Raw genomic sequence first — 21,819 nt, forward strand, 5'->3', positions numbered from 1 at the left:
GCTAGCGGTATTAATATAGCGTATATAGATATTTACCCACTTGCCATGACTAGAAAGTCCAAAAACAAAATGATGGCACAGAAAAGAAATGAGTACAAAGGAAAAGCTTAACCAGTTACACAGAGCAAGATTCTGGGGCAAGGCAGAGACCTCTATAACCTCCCTCCCCAGGACAGAAGGAAAATGTGAATGAGAAAGTTATTTCAGAATTACCATTGCACTCTCATGTCATCCAATCTCAAGGACTGCCCATCAAAATGTCTCTTTCTGAGACCCCACGGGGAGGTTTAGCGACCACGGGTGAGCATCTGTATTCTTCACACGGTATTTATGGTGCGTGTCAATCACAGTACCGCCCTGTCTCAGCACTGCCTGTGTGTTGGAACAGGACTCAAGGCACTTTCCCTTGCTCTCTTCCAGGATTTCCAATGAACACTCTCCCAAACTCCAGATCCGGAGTCACAGTTACCTGAGGGCAGTCAGTGAAGTCTCCATCAACCGAAGCCTGGACAGCCTTGACCCTGCAGGCCTGCTCACATCACCGAAGTTCCGCTCCAGGAATGAGAGCTACATGCGTGCCATGAGCACCATCAGCCAGGTGAGCCCCAACAGTGAACCACACAAGGGTTACTGGAAACCCAGAGGGGGGAGAAGCGAGGAGGCTGAGGGGTCAGGCAAGTGGGCGGTTCTAAATGCTCCAAGTGTTTGACTACAGGGCTCCTGGTACCAACAGTCTACCAGCAGGGGGCTGCAGATGGTAAAAGCACATGGCAGTCCTGGGAAATTTCATGAGCAGTCAGTTGGCAGCAGCATATTTGTCATTAAGGAACTGATAGTTGAGGCTTGAAGGATAAAAGGACAGGAGACCTCACTGGCAAAACCAAGGCAGTGTCTAAGCATAAAAGTGTTAAGCGGGTCATCAAGGGAGAGACCCAGGCACCGGAAGTGAGATTTGATCTATTTACCACTCAGAGTCCTGGGTGAATACTGTGTCTTGGTAATGAGACAGAAGCCCACATATAAGAACTGATACCCAGGACTGGGAACAAAGACTCAGTAAAGGCGACAGTGCAGCATCCAAAATATTCAGCTAAAGGGTCTTGGTATCTCCCACCCATGATCTCAGAGAATATGGGAGAAGGTTAACCAGGCTCAAGGTGGAACCTAGGATCCTGGAAGGCCTGACCCTGCAGCTTTCAGAGGACACCAGAGGAGCAGGAGGTGGCTTGGGGCTTCCTCTGGGGAGACCAAAAAAACAAACAAAAAAAGAATTTTTTGTAGTGATATTAATTTATATCATAATTTTTTAAAATAAGTACCATACTACTAACTAAACTAATATGAAATGAGCAAAATACTGGGCCACATTTCGCAAGTTAGTCAATGATGAATAATACATAATTCCTGTTCCCCCAAAGTTTATAGCCTAAGAGCATCCAAAAAATATAAAAGTGATGTCATAAACATCATTTCCTTAAACACTACAAAGACACTCGTGTTGGTTAGGGCGAGAATTAAGCATGAGAGCTGCCTTTATCAGGTCAGGCACTGTACCAGTTGCTTTATATTTTCATATTAGTCCTTTATAAGATAGGTAAGTAACCAGAAGTTAAATAAGACTTTCTTTGTGGTCGCAAAATTGTCAACAAGATCCCAAATCTAAGGAGAAAAAGGTATTCAGCATCCAGGACTCTAAAGAGAGAGTTTCTAGGCATGGGGTCTAGGAATATGCATTTTAGCAAGTATTCCACGTGATTCAACTAAAGCAAAAATTAATAAAGGAATAATTATTAAAGTAGTATATATCTGAACTTCAAGAAATGCTGGCCTAAAGCCTACTTAAGAAATAACAAATGCTCTTGTGTAGTTGGAGCTCAGAATACTTGCAGCTCCAGCAATGGGAAATCCATTCTGGATTTGTCCTGGAGACATTTTTTTGAGCCTAGCCTTCCACACAGGGCCCAGAGGCCTAGACTTGTATTCATTAGGAAATGGTCTGATTAAAGATTAATTAAGGAGTTCCTGTTGTGGCTCAGGGGTTAACGAATCTGACTAGTATCCATAAGGACAAGGGTTTGATCCCTGGCTTTGCTCAGTGGCTTAAGGATCCGGTGTTGCCGTGAGCTACGGTGTAGGTCGCAGATGTGGCTCAGATCTGGTGTTGCTGTGACTGTGACTCTAGTGTAGGCCGGCAGCTACATCTCTGATTCGACCCCTAGCCTGGGAACCTCCATATGCCACAGGTGTGGCCCTAAAAAAAAAAAAGGCAAAATAAATAAATAAACATAAAAAACAAAGAATAATTAAAACTTCACTTGTAAGCAGGCAAGAGATATGATCAGAATTTCGATGTAGGATAATTAAATCTGGCCCCCAAAATGTAGGAAAGATTGCAGAGGATGAGAAGTGAGAGGCAGAGAAGCTGGTTTAGACGTCACTATGATCATCAAGGTGAGAATTCACACTTCTGGGGTGTTAATTAACCACAGTGTTAACCCTCCTGGGGAATTAACACTGCTGAGAGTGGTGGTGAAGGTGGTAAAAGCGGTGAGGCTGGTGGTGGAAGTGGTAGTGATGATGGCAGTGGTGTGGAGAGTGATGGTGAAAATGGTGAGGCTGGTGGTGGGAGGCTAAGGACTGGAGCATCTCTGATCTGTCAGAGTAAGACCTCAACATAGGACCACTGCTCTCATGTTGTCCCTACCACCAAAATAGAGCTCCCTACTTTAAACGTATTCTTGAAGAGCAAAGGCAGGAACCATGGCAAGGCTCCATGAGCAGGGTAGAGAAGGTGTCAGGGAAAGCTGGCATATCAGATTCCAATCTTTGCCTCCTGTACACTTCCTTAAAGAAATCTCCGAGAGAATGCATTGCTGTTTGTGCTAGCTGATGCTGTACAATGATACCCGCTGTTCCAACTCTTAGGTAAATACTAGGTGACTCATTTGATGAAATTTGGATTTGCTTTATTCTTAGTTTTTTCTGCAGTAAACAATATAAAACTTCTTTCTTTAAGCTCATCTTCATCCTGGACAGGCTCATGGTCACCCAGCCTTCCAGAACTGTAAAACAGTCTATAAATCCCAGGTATCATACATGCAGAATATAATGGGAGTTTAATTTTTAATGATTTTTATTTTTTCCATTATAGCTGGTTTACAGTTTTGTCAATTTTTTACTATACAGCAAAGTGACCCATCACACATACATATACACATTCTTTTTCTCACATTATCCTTCATCACACTCCATCATAAGTGGCCAGATACAGTTCCCAGTGCTCTGATGTGAGTTTAAATATTTTGTTGGAAAATGTTTATACACACTCACTGCTCTTACCATTTTACATGTTTAAAACAAGAGAGTGCCTCACTTCCTCATCAGGGCATGCATCTATGCAGCTGCCTGCTTTTAGTACCTATGCCACAGATCTGACCTTCCCCGAGACAATGTCTCTTCTGGTGACAATTTAGTACAATAGCATCGAATCACCGGAGGCATATGTGGGCCTTGATCCTGTGATGGGTCAAGTCTGCAGTTCAGTGCTGTGATCATTTTGCCTTAAGTAAAATACAGAGAGAGCTATCCTAAATGGGTTCCTAATGACCCATCATTTTCCTAGTTCCATATTCAGTTTTAAAGTAACATAGTGTCATTAAGGATAATTTCAAACTTTCAATCGCTGTCCCAATGTCATCCTTATTCAAAAGGTAACGACTTCTTCTTCAAAGCATCCTACCATATATACTCTAGGCTTTTCAAAAAGTGGTTGGTTTTTATGATGTTGGAGATATTCTCTCTTATAGATCTTTAGTAGCAGTGCTAATAGTATAGAATTTAAGCACATTATATCCTCTGCCTTCTTAAAAACTGATATATTACTCATCAAAGACTCCAATAAAGAACAAAGTAACATGTCATAAGCCAAGAAAATGGTCTAGAATAATCGAACTGTTTATTTCTGCCACTGATACCTTGCAGAAATCAAATATCCCTGAAAAGAGACTGTGCATGGATGATAGAGGAAAAATGAACATCTTTTTATATGTTTATCCCCTTTCTATATTTTTTATTATATATATATCTAATAAAAATTGAGGAGTTCCCTTCTTGGTGCAGCGGAGTTCCCGTTGTGGCTCAGTGGTTAACGAATCCGACTAGGAACCATGAGGTTGCGGGTTCGGTCCCTGCCCTTGCTCAGTGGGTTGAGGATCCAGCATTGCCGTGAGCTGTGGTGTAGGTTGCAAACTCGGCTTGGATCCAGCGTTGCTGTGGCTCTGGCGTAGGCTGGCAGCTACAGCTCCGATTAGACCCCTAGCCAGGGAACCTCCATATGCCGTGGGAGCGGCCCAAGAATAGCAACAACAACAACAAAAAAGACAAGAGACAAAAAAAAAAAAAAAAATTGGGGGAGTTCCCGTCGTGGCGCAGTGGTTAACAAATCCGACTAGGAACCATGAGGTTGCGGGTTCGGTCCCTGCCCTTGCTCAGTGGGTTAACGATCTGGCGTTGCCATGAGCTGTGGTGTAGGTTGCAGACGCGGCTCGGATCCCGCGTTGCTGTGGCTCTGGTGTAGGCCGGTGGCTGCAGCTCCAATTCGACCCCTAGCCTGGGAACCTCCATATGCCGTGGAAGCGGCCCAAAGAAATAGAAAAAAAAAGACAAATATATATATATATATTTGGGAGTTCCCATTGTGGCTCATCAGGTTAAGAACCCAATGTAGTCTCCATGAGGATGCGGGTTCGATCCCTAGCCTTGCTCAGTGGGTGAAGGATCTGGTGTTGGCGTGAGCTGTGGTATTGGTTGCAGATGGCAGCTAGGATCCCACAGTGCTATGGCTGTGGTGTAGGCCAGCAGCTACAGCTCTGATTCAACCCCTACCCTGGAAACTTCCATATGCCACAGGAACAGTCCTAAAAAGCAAACATAAATAAATACATAAATAAATATTTTTAAATATTTGGTAGAATAACGCATTTCCAAATTCCTTCAATTTACGTCTTATTTTATTTCAAGTCCAGATCTCAAGTATCTTCACCTGGAATGGTAAACTAGAAGGCCACAGACATGTTTTGTTCAGCAATTTGTTGGGCTTCCACATTATTTTTAAAATGTGAATGTAATCAGTTATTGTGCCCAGTGGTAATACCAGCAGTTTAGCTGTGACTCTTGACCTAGACCATCCCTTCACTGTATAGATACAAAGAAATGGAAACTCAGATGAATTAAGCATCTGTGAGTACACAGCTAGTCAGCGACAGAACCTAGAAAACCCGAGTGTCCTGACTCCTAATTAGTAAATTTCTCTAACACCTGTTGGAATTGAGGTGTTGGTGGCAATAATATTGCTAATAATAGCAGTGGTAATAATGGGAAATGATAACAATGGAGGAGTTACCAAGTATTGCTTACCTGATACATGTTATAAGCTTTGCATATTATCTCATTAATTTCATATCAACTACAAGAAAGATCATTTTTTAATTTATGATACTCAGTCTTTAGAATGAGAGTAATCTGTCTTATTCTTCCCACTACATTGTCTCATAAAATATCTAGTATTTATGTAATGCCTACCATGCGCCTAGAAATATGCACTTATATATTTCGTTTTTACTCTCAAAGCATCCTTTTGAGGTAGGTATATTCTACACATTTTATAGATTAGGAAAGTGAGGCTCAGAGAATTCAAGCAAACTGCCCATGATATAGTAAGAAGAACACCAAACTACTCCTTTTTCCCACATACAAAATAAATCCAAATGAATTTAAAATCTGAGCAGTAAGACAAAATGACAAGAAATTATAATTGGGGGAATATGCGTATGATATTGTGCTGAGAATTAAAACTTTTAATAAAATAAGAATTCTAGAAAACATAAATCATAGACATCTATTCTAACTAAAAATAAAATATTTCTGTGTTAGCAAAAGATATCCTAAAATTAAAATTGATGGGGGCGGGTGGTACTTAAACGCATCAAGAAAAAAGCTTAATATTCCAGTTGCCTAAAGTGTTTCTACCAACTAGTATGAAAAGATAAACAACCTAAAAGAATTTTGGGAAAATCTTATGAAATAGCAAATCCAAAAGGTAAAAAGACACCAAGTCCAATAAATACAGGAAGAAATGCCCATATATGCTGGTAGGTTGGTAAAAACAAACTGAAACAATACAGTATCACTTTTGACATATCAGAGGCAAAAACAGCTAAATACTCAGTTTTGATGACCATGTGGAAAAGTGAGTAATGCCTTACTTGCTCTTTGGGGTGAATTACTACAATTACTTTTGAAAGTAACTTGGTAAAATAGACAAAAGGGTAAAACATATCTTTTGGCAAGCAAATCCCACTTGGAGACCTTTGAATACCTAAATGGAAGTACCAGAATATAAAGATAAATGCAGGATGCTGGTCACAGCATGATCTCCAAGGCGATAACTGAATCATCACCCACAAGGCAGTGGTTAAGTAAATTATGGTCCAGTCATGCTAGACAATATTATGGAGGTGGCAGTTTAGTGTCTGAATCTTCCTGAGTCTCCATATAAAAGCAGACAGAACAACTAGATAGAAAAACCAAAAACCCATGGACAACATTTATGGCAAAAAGAGGTGACAAGATATTCCATGAATCCCAAATGTAAACCACCAGTAGCCATAAGTCAACATTGTATCCATGTCGGCGTAGGAGGACACAGAGAAAAACCATGACTTTCCTGATGGATGTAAAGCAGGATGAAACCAGCAGCAGTTACTCCTGGGAAAGCTTGGAGGGGGTGGTATTTGAGAACTGCAGCTGAACCTGGGAAGGATCTTCCTTCTCTCATAGGAGGTAAATTCAAGGAGCCTAGAGCAAGGTCAGGAGGGGTTGACCTTGCATCTCTGTGTACACTGGAAACCAGTGTTTCCTTCAAGGAGAGGACCTGTTCTGAGAAGAAATAGTTGGCAGTGGAATCAAATATGAGCAAGACAGAGACAATGCAAAGAAAGAAAGAGAAGCTTCAGGTACAAGCTGGAGGAAGGAGCAAAAGAATCAAGAAATTTCAGAAAGCAATACAATGCTAAAACAATAGAAGAGGAAGCCCTGTGAATGTAGGAGGGAAATCCTGAATATATCAACCTCTCAAGGTCAGAAAAAACTGATTTTACTGAGAAATGAGGAACAAAAAAAAATCCACTTTAAATCACAAAGTCACTATAATAAGAAAATAAGGAGAATAATTTTCCTACCAAAAATGAAAACATGCCAGAAAGACACACTTCCAAATAGATCAAAAGTATACACACTCTATCAAAATGAGCTAAAGGACACTCAGAAAAATGACATAAGAGATGAGAGGAAAAGATATATCTGAATTTTCAAAAACCTAACCATGATGTCACAGAACTCAGGAAAGAATTAGAAACAAAAGAAAAATCATTTCAAAATGAAGATTAGACTGAAGGAATAGAGGACATTTCATAAGAAAAATAGAATTTAAAAAGAAGGAACTTTTTTAAGTGAAAAATAAATGAAAAGTTTTCTAAAAAGTATTCAAAAGAAATTGATAAATATGGAAGAAAGGCAAAGATTGGACCTAGAGATAGCAAGTCTCTGAAGAAGGAAATGAAAGCAAAGAACCAGAACAAATAACAAAACAGTAAAGGTGGGAGGGACTGGGAGTTTGGGATTAGCAGATGCAAATGATTACATTTAGAATGGATAAGCAATGAGATCCTGCTGTACAGCCCAGGGAACTATGTCCAATCTCTTGGGATAGAACATGGTGGAAGATAATTAGAGAAAAAGAATGTATGTGTGTGTGTGTGTATGTGTGTGTGTATGACTGGGTCACTTTGCTGTACAGCAGAAATTGGCACAACATTGTGAAGCAACTCTAATTAAAAAAAAAAATTTTTAAAACACTAGAAAAAAGTTCCCTGAAATAAAAATAAAAACATGATTCCAAAGAGAATACCAGGTACGTGAGAAATTGACACAAAACAATAAATAGCAAGACAGAATGTAATAAAATTACACGACTTTGAAGAATTAAAAAAAAAAAAAACCACCACCACCTCCCTTTGAACTTCTAGATAATCTGAGCAAGTGACTTTAAAAAGAACAAAAATTAATTAATTCTCATTAGACCCTAAAACAATAACTGATTTACTCAAAAGAAAATTGAGTAATACGTTATTACAGTCGGGGAGGCGGGGGGGAGATGTAAACCAAGGATTGTAGACCCAGAAAAACTGATTTTCAAGTATAAAAGCCATGGGCCCACTATTCTAAGCCATGGATAAATGCAAGGAAAATTGTTTCCATGAGCCCATCCTGAGGACTTATCAATGAACTTTAGACAACCCAAATGACCAGATGTAAGAACTAGTAGAAAATAGATCTCTGGGTTTATTTCTGGACTCTCCTCTCTGTTCCATCAGTCAGTATGTCTGTCCTTAAGTCAGTGCCAAACTGTTTTGATGATTGTAGCTTTGTAGTATGTTTTGAGATCACCAAGTATAAGTCCTCCAACTTGGTTTTGGCAATTATAACATATCAATATATTTTTCTTCATGTTTTTTTTTCTTGAATTCTTTGACCTTCTTGGATTCCAACACTGACTAGTAGGCTTTTCAGAAAGAAAAGAGAAAACAGAAGGAAGGCAATTACCAATGACTTAATGGTCCCAGAAATAGTCCCAGAACTGAAAGCCATGAATTCACAGGTTGAGAAAGATCATTAGATGATTCAGGACCAAAAAAATCCTAAAAAGCTTCCAGAAGGGATGGGACAAACCAAGCTCACATGGGAAGTCTCAGGAATGAGAAAGGCATCCATTTTCTCAATCTCTAGCACACACAGGGGAGAAGCTAAGAGACAAGGAGCAAAGCTTGGAAACATTTTAAAGGAGGAAGGATGCAGCTAGAATTCTAAATGCGGGCCTGCTCTCCCTAAACAGCAAAGGTCGATGCAGACATGTCTATCAATGTGAGGTGGCCACCCTGCCCAGGAAAGCACTCAAAGACGTGCTCCATCAGAAGGAGGGAAGAAAACCAGGAGGAGGGAACAGGGGCTCCACCACAGAAGAGATGAGGAAGGGCACCCCCGAAATGATGGGGAAGGAGATCCCAGGACAGCAATGACCTCGGCGGCCATGGACTGCAGTAGAAAGCTCTTAGAGAGATGCTTCAAGAGCAGGAAGGAAACCAAAAGGTTATCAGAGGTCTATGAACATATTAAGAGATTCACTTGCAATTTGTTTGGCAATATGCATGCAAACCCCCTAAGATCCAGCTGGAAGAATTGAAAATGCTTCCCTCTGGGAAGGGAGAATTGGGGGTCAGCTGGGTGAGTCAGGGGAGGGCTGCACTTTGTCTTTATAAGCCATTTATAAGTATACACAACTTATATTTGTGTATAAGTTTGATAAAGAATCATCTTTTATATGAAAAAGTATTAAATAGTTATTTGTATAACTATAAATATATATTTTTTAAAACTAAGACCAATGAGAGCTACCGTGGGAAAGAAGATGTAGGGTATGTGCCATGACAATGTAAACATAGCACAACTATTTTTGAATAAGGAAAGAAGAGAGAGCTTATGCAAAAAAAAAAAATTGTGAACTATTTTCATAATGGCATGGACAGTGGTGGTGTTCATATGTTTTTCTGAGGCTGCTGTGTATGGACTGTGGAGGAAAGCAAATGAGTAACTGTAGAATATCCCAACCTCATTATCTTCTGTGTCCTTGAAAACCCAGGATTTTTAGTATGGAACAAAGATAAAAGCAAAAACATAATATAGAAGAAGTTACATAGAAACAGTGCCATGTGAAGTTGAATTTGATGTATTCATAACCTAGTTCTGCCCACTGCAAACACCTGGGAACAATGACCCACCCAGGAGCAATGACAATGAAGCTTCCTGAGGCCCAAACTGTGTTCTCGTGATGCTACTTCCCACTAAAAGGTTTTCTGGAGAAAAATTGATTTCAGGACTAGTCAGGAAAGATAGGAATTTTGAGTGCCTTGTCATATGAAATATCAAAGACGCTGTCAAAGACCACTAGTCTCACGTCAAAAAGACTCAGGAACCAATTTAAGAGGTTCCCATTGGCCAAAGAAGGGAGAGATCTGAGTTCAGTAAGAATAATAATTGAAGTGGATTTAAAATCATCAAATATTTTAAAATCTATGATTTCATTCTAATATTTCTAAAAAATAATTGATCACGTTCAGTAGCTGAGGGAACAAATTTATTACCTTAAAAATTAGTAAGAGTTCCTGCTGTGGCGCAACGGGATCAGCAGTGTTTATGCAGCACCAGGTTGCAGGTTCATCCCCACCCCAACACAGTAGCTTAAAGGATCTGGGGTTGCTGCAGCTGCAGCATAGGTTGCAACTGCACCTCAAATCTGATCCCTGGCCCAGGAACTCTATATGCCTGGGAGCAGGCAAAAAAAAAAATATATATATATATATATATTCTAAAAAAATTAGTAAATAAAAGAGAAAAAACTCAAACATCTTGCTGTTCCTATATGAACTGTCCTTTCTGAGTAACCAAATAATGAGAGGAAGCATTTCTTTATAAAAAGTATTGCAACCAGTGACTGTAAAAATTGATGGAATTAAGAATTTTGCCATGTTGCAACCCCCAATGAATGAATGAATCTAGGCAGTGAGCATACTAACTCCCAACCACTTCAAAAGAGAGATAACCAGACACAATGTGCCTTCTGATGAGAGAGCCAGCCCATGACACACGACTTCTAGGCTTGCAAAGAGATTGAACCTGAGTCTGATCAAGCCTCAGGATCCAGCTTTCAAATTTCAGGAAATACAAAGGACAGCAGAAAACACTAAATCCCACCTTGAGCAGGAAATCAGCAAATCCAGACTGTGGGCAGCTTTCCAGGCAAACTCCCCACCACCACCACCCACTGCTTCAATAGATAAATTGTAATATTTTTTAAAAGTGGATGGAGGGAGGCCTGTATGTAAAAGTGAATTAAAAGATGTATCACATTTTTTTTTCTTTTGTCTTTTTTGTTGTTGTTGTTGTTGCTATTTCTTGGGCCGCTCCCGCGGCATATGGAGGTTCCCAGGCTAGGGGTCTAATCAGAGCTGTAGCCACCGGCCTACGCCAGAGCCACAGCAACGCAGGATCCGAGCCGCGTCTGCAACCTACACCACAGCTCACGGCAACGCCGGATCCTTAACCCACTGAGCAAGGGCAGGGACCGAACCCGCAACCTCATGGTTCCTAGTCGGATTCGTTAACCACTGCGTCACGACGGGAACTCCTGTATCACATTTTTAAAATGGGTAAGACAAAACCATAGGGTCCAAGGTTGCACACTTAGGTGAGAAAAACATAAATGCTAAGAAGTGATTGCAATAAAACTCAGAGCAGCAGCTACTTTTGGAGGGAGGGAGGGGGGGTTGGGGTTCAGATGGGGAACATGGAGGGGCTTCTGGGGTGCTCAAAAAAGTTCTGTTTCTTGATCTCAGTAGTAGTTACAAGGGTGTTTGCTTTATTTATAGTTCACAGGTTATACATTTATTTTGCATGGTGCTCTGCATCTGTATATAATAAAAACAAAAAGGTAAAAGAGAATGAAGGAGAATCCTATTAAGAACATAAGTATAAAATAGAAGGCTAGGGGTTCCCTTCCTGGCTCAGTGGAAATGAATCTGACTAGCATCCATGAGGATGCAGGTTGGATCCCTGGCCTCACTCAGTGGGTTGGGGATCTGGCGTTGCCGTGAGATGTGGTGTAGGTCACAGATGTGGCTCGGGACCCGAATTGCTGTGGCTGTGGTGTAGGCTATCGGCTACAGCTCTGATTCGACCCCTAGCCTGGGAACCTCCATATGCGAGAAGGGCAGCCCTAAAAAAGCAAAAAAAAAGAAAAGAAAAAAAAAGAAGAAGAAGAAGGCGGCTAAGGGAAAAAAAAAAAAAGTTTGCAGAATTGTACTTATTTTATGATTCAATTTTTTGAAAAATAGGGTAAGGCACATTAATACCCTCTGGAAAGATAATCATCCGAGTTTAATAGTTGTTACTTGACAGAAATAGATGCTTTACTATTTCTTTTCGATGCTTGATTAATAGAGGAAAAATCTAATAGTAATAATAATAGAAGATATAGTTTGTTTTACTCCTTATTTTGAAATCATTCCAACTGACAGAAGAGTCCTATGTAAAATACAAAGATCTCCTATACATCCTTTCCCCAGATTCACACTCATAGGCTATTAAGATTCTGACTCATTTGCTCACTCTTTCTGACAGTTAGTTGCAAATAGCATGTCCCTTTATGACTAAATCCATCTCCAAGTATCTCCTAAAAAAAAATAAAAATTTTACATATATATAATTTATATCAAATTAGATAAAGTGTATGAAAATACTACTTTAAACTATAAGGAATTGTTATTAAGAAATGCATGTCTCAGAGTTCCCTTCATGGTTCAGCGGTTAACGAACCAGAGTAGGATCCATGAGGATGCGGGTTCCATCCCTGGCCTCGCTCAGTGGATTAAGGATTTGGTGTTGCCATGAGCTATGGTGTAGATCACAAACGTGACTCAGATCTGGCGTTGCTGTGGCTGTAGTGTAGGCTGGCAGCTGTAGCTCTAATTTGAACCCTAGCCTAGGAACTTCCATATGTCACAAGTGCGGCCCTAAAAAGCAAAAAAAAAAAAAGAGAGAGAAAGAAAAACAAATGCATGTCTTTTTTCCACTTGATATGCCTTAATGTAATTGGTTATTTTTATCTGAAGCTTAAAGAAATTAGCCATTACTGGACTGCATCTCCAGATAACACAAAACGAATACGGTCGAAAATTGCAATCACTTTCAGTATATGCTCTAAACTTAATTATAGTTTAATCTGTTAAATTTTCAATTACTTATGGCTTTGATATTAAGGAAATTAGACACAGGAAGTTCTAGAAAGTAGCAGAACTTTGACGAATGCTTCCACACTACTATTAAATTAGCTGTGAAGTGAGAAATTGATCTACCAACGGTTCTGGATTTTTTTTTTTTTTAAGGTGGTGCTCAAAATCCAGTATAACTTATACACAGAGGAATATAAGCAAATAAAAACTGATTTCTCAAAAAGGGAAGACTACATTTGGAAGATTTTTAGCATTTATAAACAATTTGTGGACCATATCAGCCTTTCATAGAGAAGACTGTGACCTCCTTTAGACAGTGTGCAGCTGGTGTAAAAAATCTCAATAGCACTTTCCAAGATTTTGACATATTTGGGTTTGGTCTATTTTTGTGCAGAATATCTTGAAGTTCCCGCTGTGGCTCAGCAGTTACAACCCGACTAGAATCCATGAGGATGCGGGTTAGGTCCCTGGCCTCGCTCAGTGGGTTAAGGAGCCAGCATTGTCACAAGCACAGCAGCAGAGGTCACAGATGCGGCTTGGGTCCCACCTTGCTGTGGCTGTGGCACAGGCTAGCAGCTGTAGCTATCATTTGACCCCTAGCCTGGGAACTTCCACGTGCCTTGAGTGGGGCCCCAAAAAGACAGAAAAAAAAAAAAGAATGAATGTGGGCAACTTGCCAGAAAATACAGGGCCTATTTCCATACTTTGCACTACATTAAGCATCAATCAACACAAATTGTTCCATGAACTTGTCACTTCCAAAGTTACAGTAAAAATAGTAGTTTCTAAAATGTTTGTGCTAAAACAAAATTTCCCAATGAAATACATGAACTCTAACCATCAGCCGATAAAACTGGCCCTTAAGGAAATTCCTATTGTGGCTCAGCGGATTATAACCTGGACTAGTATCCACGAGGATGGGGGTTCCATCCCTGGCCCGGCTCAGTGGATTAAGCTATGGCATAGGTTGCAGATGCAGGTCAGATCCAGAATTGCTGTGGCTATGGCATAGCCTGGCAGCTGTAGCTCCAATGCAACCCACAGCCTGGGAACCTCCATATGCCACCTGTGCAGCCCTAAAAAGACAAAAGCAAACAAACAAAAACTGGCCCTTGTACATAAGGAGAATTAGCACCTCCACATGCACTGGAATAAGATTTCCCAACCCCACACTTCCTTGCAATCTAAAAACAAAGTTTTTTGGTTTTTTTTCCAGCCCCCCCCCCCCCCCAACACACAAACACAGAGTCTCTCCTGAGGCCCATGGAAGTTCCTGGGCCAGGCATCCAACCAGCCCCAGAACAGTGACAAGGCTGAGCCACCAGGGAATTCCTAAAGCTCTTTCCTTAGAATTGACTATTTGGGATCATAAACTAGACGCCATTCTGCTGCAGTCTGTAAGGTGACAGAAACACGATGCATTCAAGTTTAATGCCATTAGGGCGTTCTTGGGGATGCAATTTGGAGGTGCTTGTAGGAAGGGGTTGCTTCTCCCTTGAGGGGCTGGTGTCACTGTCCGTCTTGCCCCGCAGGTGAGCGAGATGGAAGTGAACGGGCAGTTCGAGTCGGTGTGCGAGTCGGTGTTCAGCGAACTGGAGTCGCAGGCGGTGGAGGCCCTGGACCTGCCAATGCCCGGCTGCTTCCGCATGCGGAGCCACAGCTACGTGCGCGCCATCGAGAAGGGATGCTCCCAGGACGACGAGTGCGTGTCCTTGAGGTCTTCCTCCCCGCCGCGCACCACCACCACCGTCAGGACCATCCAGAGCAGCACGGGTGAGTGGGCGGAGCTGTCCCCGCACCGGGCTGTGGCACAACTCTCCCCAGACAGCACACGTGGTCCCCTCGCCGTGATCACACAGTCACCAGCCACAAAAGCCCAAACACGCTCTGCGAGGCCCAGGCTTGGCTTCCCTGCCTGCCTCTATCCGGCCGCATGCACGCACCCTCTTCTTCCTCCATCTCCATCCCTGGTATCAACAGAGGAAACTGCAACAAAGGGAGGAAGAGGGACAACACAGTAGGGAGAGCTACCCCCACCCCGACAGCATCGTAGGACCAGCACACTCACCCCAGCCAACTCTGTTCTCCATAATCAGGCCCTGACATTTAGGGGTGTCAACCCCCTCCATCAATCAAGGCCCCCCTGATTGTTGAGCATCACAGAGTTGCAAATGTTTTAATTCCAACATACCCACAAAACAACTGTCCCCAAAGACCTAAAATAATACTGTGAGAAAATGAGAAATGGATGATCCACCGATTGCATATTTTATATCTTCTTTCATTATAGCAGAAGGCAGGTTTATTTCATTATTTCCAAACATCCTATCTATACCCATATAGCACCTCCTCATCCCTCTAAACTGAATTTCAGTTTATGCCACTAAACTATCTTTTGACTAAATTTTAGTCAGAGAGGCACAGAAGAACTAAGCTGATTCCATGGAACTTGCTTAAGAATATAGCCATGGATTACATGTGACAGGGAATGTGTTGTTTTGGGGGTTTGGGGGTATACTTTTTAAATAACATTTGGGTCCAAGAAGAATACCCCCTCCATCTTAACTAATTTTAACTTTGATGGATCTAGCATAACTCCAAAAAAGAGAAGTCCTACAAAAAGATCACCAAATCGAAGGTCAAGATAAATAATGGTGAATAAATTAGCAAGAAAAGTCTGTGCCAGACTATTATATTATTCAGTTTTCATTCTAGGTGCTTCAAATGTCAGTAATTATCATTCAGCCTAGAACTTTTGCAGGCTGGAGAATTAATAGACCTTCAAACCCAAGTGAAAGTCCTACTAACTTGAAATACAGAGTTGAGAGAATTTGCAAAAAATAAAAATTAAAAAAAAGAGGTTAAACAATAGGTGTTCATTGTGAACCAATGCAAGTTACGATCTCAGGATTAAGAAAAAGATGCTTCTAGATGGTTTCCTGGCTCAGCAGCCCCACTGGAGCTCAGCAGCTCTGGGCCTGGCTGACTCTCCCACAAGAGATGGTGGATATGTGTTCTTGCTCACTAGGCAATTCTGCAAGAACAGTGGCAGATGAGGTTAGTATATTAAATAAGGTTGATTCAGGAAATGAAAACATTTTGACTTCATCCATGAGCATATCTGTATGTGTTTACATCCGTGCAGTAAGTACAGCTTGAAGGTCTGCCTGCGTCTCTAGCACCTCACTGTGCCTTTGGTGTTTCCCTGCCCCTCGTCCCCCACAGCCCTTCCCCCGTGTCTGGTCCTCTCTCTGTTTAACAGCCTCAACTTCTGTGCTCACATTGCTCCTTAAACACGCAAAATGCAGATCCTGGCCAGGAAGGCCAAGGGCCCTGAGGAAGCAGTGCTGTGGGGAAAGTGACAAGAGGCTCCAGAATGTCTGTTTTCTGATCAACTAAAAGGATTCTGTGTTTTTGTCATTTAAGAGACAGGTTACGTACACTTCCTGCCTCAGTTCTAGTGCGGTGCTCTTCACCCCAAGACACCGTATTCTGACCTTCCGAAGACCCTTCCCAGATACTCTTGGGGGTCCGGGACTTCAAACAACAGTATTGCCGCATAAAATCTGAGTTTCAGATGAATAGTGAATATTTTAGTCTTGTAAGTATATCCCACATATTGCGTGGGATATACTTAGACTACACAATTGTTTGTAGTGTTTGCTAAATCTGACAACCCTATCAGAGGAGGCGAGTGGGGCCTAGGAGGGTATCCTGTGTTGTTCCACTTAGAATGTAAGAGATATTAGAGGGGCTTTAGCCAAAGGCCCTATGTGGGAGGAGAGCCAGAAATAGGGAGCGGTAACACCAGAAGGAACTGTATCTGCTCCATCTTGGGTACCACATGCTTTGTCCTGAGTCCTGGACCCTGTCCACCTGCAGCCAACTGGATGGGGAGGCTCCAGGCTGGGGGTCAGGAGCAGCAAGGTGGGATTTGTCACTGTGAATGGTGACACATAAAATACCAGATTTTTGTACAGGGTGCCTGGTGACTTCATCCTTCACCATCCAACTAAACATCCTGATGCCTTATCTTGACAATCACGGAAAACAAGCAGTCTAAGGACTAAGCATCAAAATAGAGTCTAAGCAAGACCTTCAGAATTGTAATATCACTTTTCACAGTTTCTCTCTGACATGGATTTGTTCTCTTTTTAAAAAGGGGGGGTCATTTTATGATATAATAAAGTTCTGTGCCCTTCATTCTACTGCTCCCATAACCTGTGTTCTCTCCTCATCCCCCCCTTCTCTCTCTCTCTCTCTCTCTCTCTCTCTCTCTCTCTCTCTCCTCTCTCTCTCTCTCTCTCTCACACACACACACACACACACTTTTCCTTTTCTCTCTCACATGATCTCAGTACTATCATATTAATTTCCTACCAGTTTCCTTCCATGGAAAATCTAATTTCTCATAGGACCTACTAACTTTTGAAAGAATGTGCTCCTCTGTGTTAATCAGGAAATGACTTTACTCTAATTTCAACCACTGCCACCCCAGGTACAAAGGTCAAATTTTACATCTGCATTCAGTAGGACATGACGTCAATATCTCCTTTGCTCGTTATTCTTGGACACACAACAGATTCCATTTTTCCTAAAGTTCCCTTTGCCTGAAAAAGAGATCTTCATTTTTGTCAACTGCAGCTATAAGGTCTAACTTTTTCCCCACAGCAATCCACATTCTGAGTCCTTGGGTTTTGTTCCAGACATTGTTCAAATTTTCAACAAACTCTGCTATTAAGCTTTTCTCCTTCAGCCTTCATCACATTAGCAAAATGAAATCACAAAGTTCCACAAAAGTGTCTGCTGTCACTGGAAGTGTTGTGAAGACAGGCTTGGCTCCAAGGGGCCCTAAGGAGCCCCTAGTGTATGATCAAGGCTTTACAGACTTGCCCCAGCAAATTGGGGCCAATTAGGAACCCAGCTAGGAAGTGATCTATAGTTATACTACTTTTGGTTTATTGATTTTTTTTTTTTGGCTTAGCAAACTGTGATAGAATCTTTTATTATCATCTGCTTCAAGCACTCAGATCTCTCTCCATCTAATAGAACAAAGTTTTTGGATAAACCAGTGCACCTGGGACTTCTGGGTAAGGATTAGCACTATTGGGTAAGGATTAGTGTGTATTATCTGGTAAGTCAGATTTTCAAGTGGGCAGTTACCTTGCTGACTGGGAGAACAAGCACCCTGACCTCAACCACCTGAATATTTTACATAAAAGTAGAACTTGGTGCTAGAAATAAACCCAAACCTCCAATACTGGAGGATTAAACCAGCCCCCTATGGAATATATAAATGCAATTATATGCATTTAAGGATGAGGTTTCTTTTTACTTCCTACACTAAGCATCCAGGATCTAGCAAAAGTGTTACTACACTGCAACTAGACAGACTTCAATCTGGTGAGACCAGGAGCCTGAATGAGCAAAAATATCCTATCATCACCATCAGTGGATACACACATCAGGTGGTCAGAAGGGACACAAAATAAATCATTTGCAGTGGTGACCCAGTGAGAACTAGTTGGGAGGGTCAGTGGATATGCATGGAAGGGGAGCTTTTAAATAAGCACTTATTGCTTGGTTTAAATTTTTTATTATAATTGATTTACAGTGTTGTGCCAATTTATACTATAAAGCAAAGTGACCCAGCCGTATATATGTACACATTCCCTTTCTCATATTATCTTCCATCATGGTCTATCCCAAGAGACTGGATATAGTTCCTGTTGCTATACAGTAGGACCACATTGCCTATCCATTCTGACTGTGATACTTATTGCCAATATAATATTTGAATTAAAATAATGCTCTTTGGAGTTCCTGTCATGGCTCAGCAGTTAACGAACCCGACTGGTATCCATGAGGACGCAGGTTAAATCCCTGGCTTCACTCAGCGGGTCGAGGATCTGCCATTGCCGTGAGCTGTGGTGTAGGTTGCAGGTACAGCTCAGATCCCGAGTTGCTTTGTCTGTGGTATAGGCCGGCAACTGCAGCTCCGATTTGACCCCTAGCCTGGAACCTCCATGTGCAGCGGGTGCAGCCCTAAAAAGACAAAAAAATAAAAATACATAAATAAAATAATGCTCCTTGATAGAAATAGGCAGACCATCATGGTATATGACTCTCTGGGCTGTTCAGAAGTTTTCCCTTTGAAATTACGAGCCTTTCAAAGAATGTTTCATGTAGCAATAATATTTTTTTTTTGAATAAAGAGTAAGTATACACCAAACCATTGCCCAAGTGTGGCCCGTCTGCTCTATTCTTTTATTAGTGGACATTCTTAACAGTGGATGGGGTTGAATGGTCCCCCATCCTTCACGGAGCCCCCAGGAAGGGCAGTGGGGTCCCAAGACAAAGTGTCCCCAGCAGGGACTCAACACAGTTTGCCCTCTTGAGTGTGGCTCAGGGCCACGGTGATGACAGACCATATCCCCAGTTTGATTTTTCTAACCAGAGAGGTCATTTTCCCTTAAATAGAGACACACCCTTCCATAATCTTAGCTCATACTCTCCCAGCTCCACATATAAAAGCAGTTATGCTTTTGGTTACCTGAGGTCAGGGATAATGTTCTGGAAAGTTCTTAAGTTTGTGCTATCACAGCCAGGCAGTCATTCCGTCCAGATGACCACACTGAGACTACCTTCACGCACCCTGCACACCAATCCCGTGCTCCCCATCCACCCCCCCCCCCAACAACAACAACAAACCCTAAACATACAAGATCTTGGGCAGAATAACATGAATAATTTATAGTTATAATACCCAGTAGGCATTCATTAATGTAGTAAGAAAGGTGAGAGAAGATGCAGAAAAATACTTGTTTTACTGTGATATGATTGACAGATTACACTGTGTTAAGTTTAAGGTGTAGGATGAGTTGATTTGATATATTTATATCGCCAGGTGATGACCATCATGGTTTCAGCGCATACCGCCATCATCTCATAAAGTTATCATTTCACTTTGGGGTGAGAACCGTTAAGACGTAGTCTCTTAGCAACCTGGAATGCAATGCAGTATTTCGGACTATAATCGCCATCTCCAGAACCAATTCCTTCTAACTGCAAGTTTAGTCCCTTAACCACCATCTTCTCCTTTCCCCCACACTCCAGCCCCCGGTAACCATCACTCTACTGTTTCTATGAGTTCAGCTTTTGTAGATTCCATATATAAGTGCTATCATGCAGTATTTGTCTTTCTCCTATTTCACGAAACAGAATGCCCTCAAGGCCACTCATGTTGTCACAAGTAGCAGGATTTCCTTCTTTTTCATGGTGGAATTATATGCCATTGTGTATCTGTACACCACATCCTCATTCATTCATCCCTCTGTAGACACTTCAATTGTTTCCCTATCTTGACTATTGTGAATAATGCTGCAATAATCAGCAGAAAAATACTTAAGTACCTCACAAGCTCCATTTTCGACAGATCTGTGAGTAAGCAAGGTGGCCTTCCCAGGGAAACAGTTATCAAAACAAGTTGATTCACAGAATATTAGCAATGGAAGAAACTTCTACTTCTTCCAATCCAGGGGTCCGCCAACTACGGCCTGTGGGTCAAATCTAACCTGCGGCCTATTTTTGTAAAGAAAGTTTTACAGGCACAAAGTCAGACCCATTTGTTTATATATTGTCTGTGGCAACTTTTACCTTTTTTTTTAAGCTTTTAATTTATTAACTCCCTTTCGTAGAGAGCTGAGTTGTTGCTGCAGAGACCACGTGGTCCAGAAAGCCAAAAATATTTATGCTCTGACCATTTACGGAAAAAGGCTGTCACCCACAGAACCCATTTTAAGGCAGAAAAACTAAGGCTCAGAGTCATGGCCCTCCAGCTAAATCAGAATAAAGGCCCCAGGTCACCCAGCTGGAGCCCTTTGCTTGTTTGGGCCCCAGCTGTCCAAATTCATGGAGAACCTTTCAGTTCAGAGAAAGCCGACTTCTTTGCAACAGGCAGCAAGTTCATTAACAGGTTGTTTTTATAAAGCCGTGAGGGGAAGGTTCAGAAGTCCAAAGGACAGACATGGGTCAGAAGTCTTTTAAACAAAGAGCCTTTCTTTTCTATTCAAGATAAGATCGAGCAATAAATATTCAGATCTTGCCTGGACGGGTTCCGTGAGCCTCTGGTTATGACGCTCCCCCTCCTGGAACTTCTCCAAACATCCAGGCAGAACTGGAGATGGCCACTTACTCCCATCTTGGGCGGCTAAGACCAAAAAAAAACAAAAATAAATAAAAAATAAAAGGGCAAGATTTGTAGTATAGTCCATGCCTCTTGGGACGTGACTTCTCTGTGAGATCTGAGAAAACAAACCATGAAGACTTTTAGAAGAATTTGGGTTATAATGTTTCTTTTTAGGGCCCTCTGGGTACATTCTTCTGCACTCTAATAAAAACATTATGAAGTCATAAAATACAAAAGTCCTGTGGACACTGAGGAAGATAAAGGGTCTGAAGGGCATCTCCCGCTCTTATCTCCTTCGTTGGTTTTGCTGTATGTAAATCACCTCTCGCCCGGAGTGCCAAGCCTGGCGGCGTCAAGCTCCACAGAGAGCCTATAAATCTGCCTTTGCCCATCTGAGGAGTTGTCCCAGTGCCAATGGGGACAGGGCCCCACAGTCTCCTGGCCTTTAAGGCTGTTGTGAGGTTCAATGAGATCATTAATAAGGAAGCACTATATAAATTACACATCAGATTGCCTCTACCACAGCTTTAATTTTAAATCTCTCAATCAGCTTAGTCTGGGGGGCTTTTTTTGTTGGTGTTGGGGTTTTTTTTAGTTGTTGTTTTTTTCTGGCCACACCCATGACATGCAGAAGTTCAAAGGCCAGGCATGAGACCCATGCCATTAGCAATGACTGGAGCCACAACAGAGACAATACCAGGTCCTTAACCACTAGGCCACCAGGGAACT

General features: G+C 41.7%; 1 protein-coding gene across 4 annotated transcripts in view; it reads left to right on the plus strand.

Annotated features, from left to right (window-relative positions):
* DLGAP1 (DLG associated protein 1) overlaps positions 1 to 21,819 on the plus strand; it is a 328,364-nt gene that overhangs the window by 143,374 nt on the left and 163,171 nt on the right. For all 4 annotated transcript variants that reach the window (XM_047793788.1, XM_047793791.1, XM_047793792.1 and 1 more), the window contains 2 exons: positions 421 to 598; positions 14,435 to 14,675. In XM_047793788.1, the coding sequence (XP_047649744.1) occupies positions 421 to 598; positions 14,435 to 14,675 (419 nt within the window). The remainder of the gene's footprint in view (positions 1 to 420; positions 599 to 14,434; positions 14,676 to 21,819) is intronic.

This window comes from Phacochoerus africanus, chromosome 8 (assembly GCF_016906955.1).
Source record: "Phacochoerus africanus isolate WHEZ1 chromosome 8, ROS_Pafr_v1, whole genome shotgun sequence".
Classification (NCBI taxonomy): Eukaryota; Metazoa; Chordata; class Mammalia; order Artiodactyla; family Suidae; genus Phacochoerus; species Phacochoerus africanus.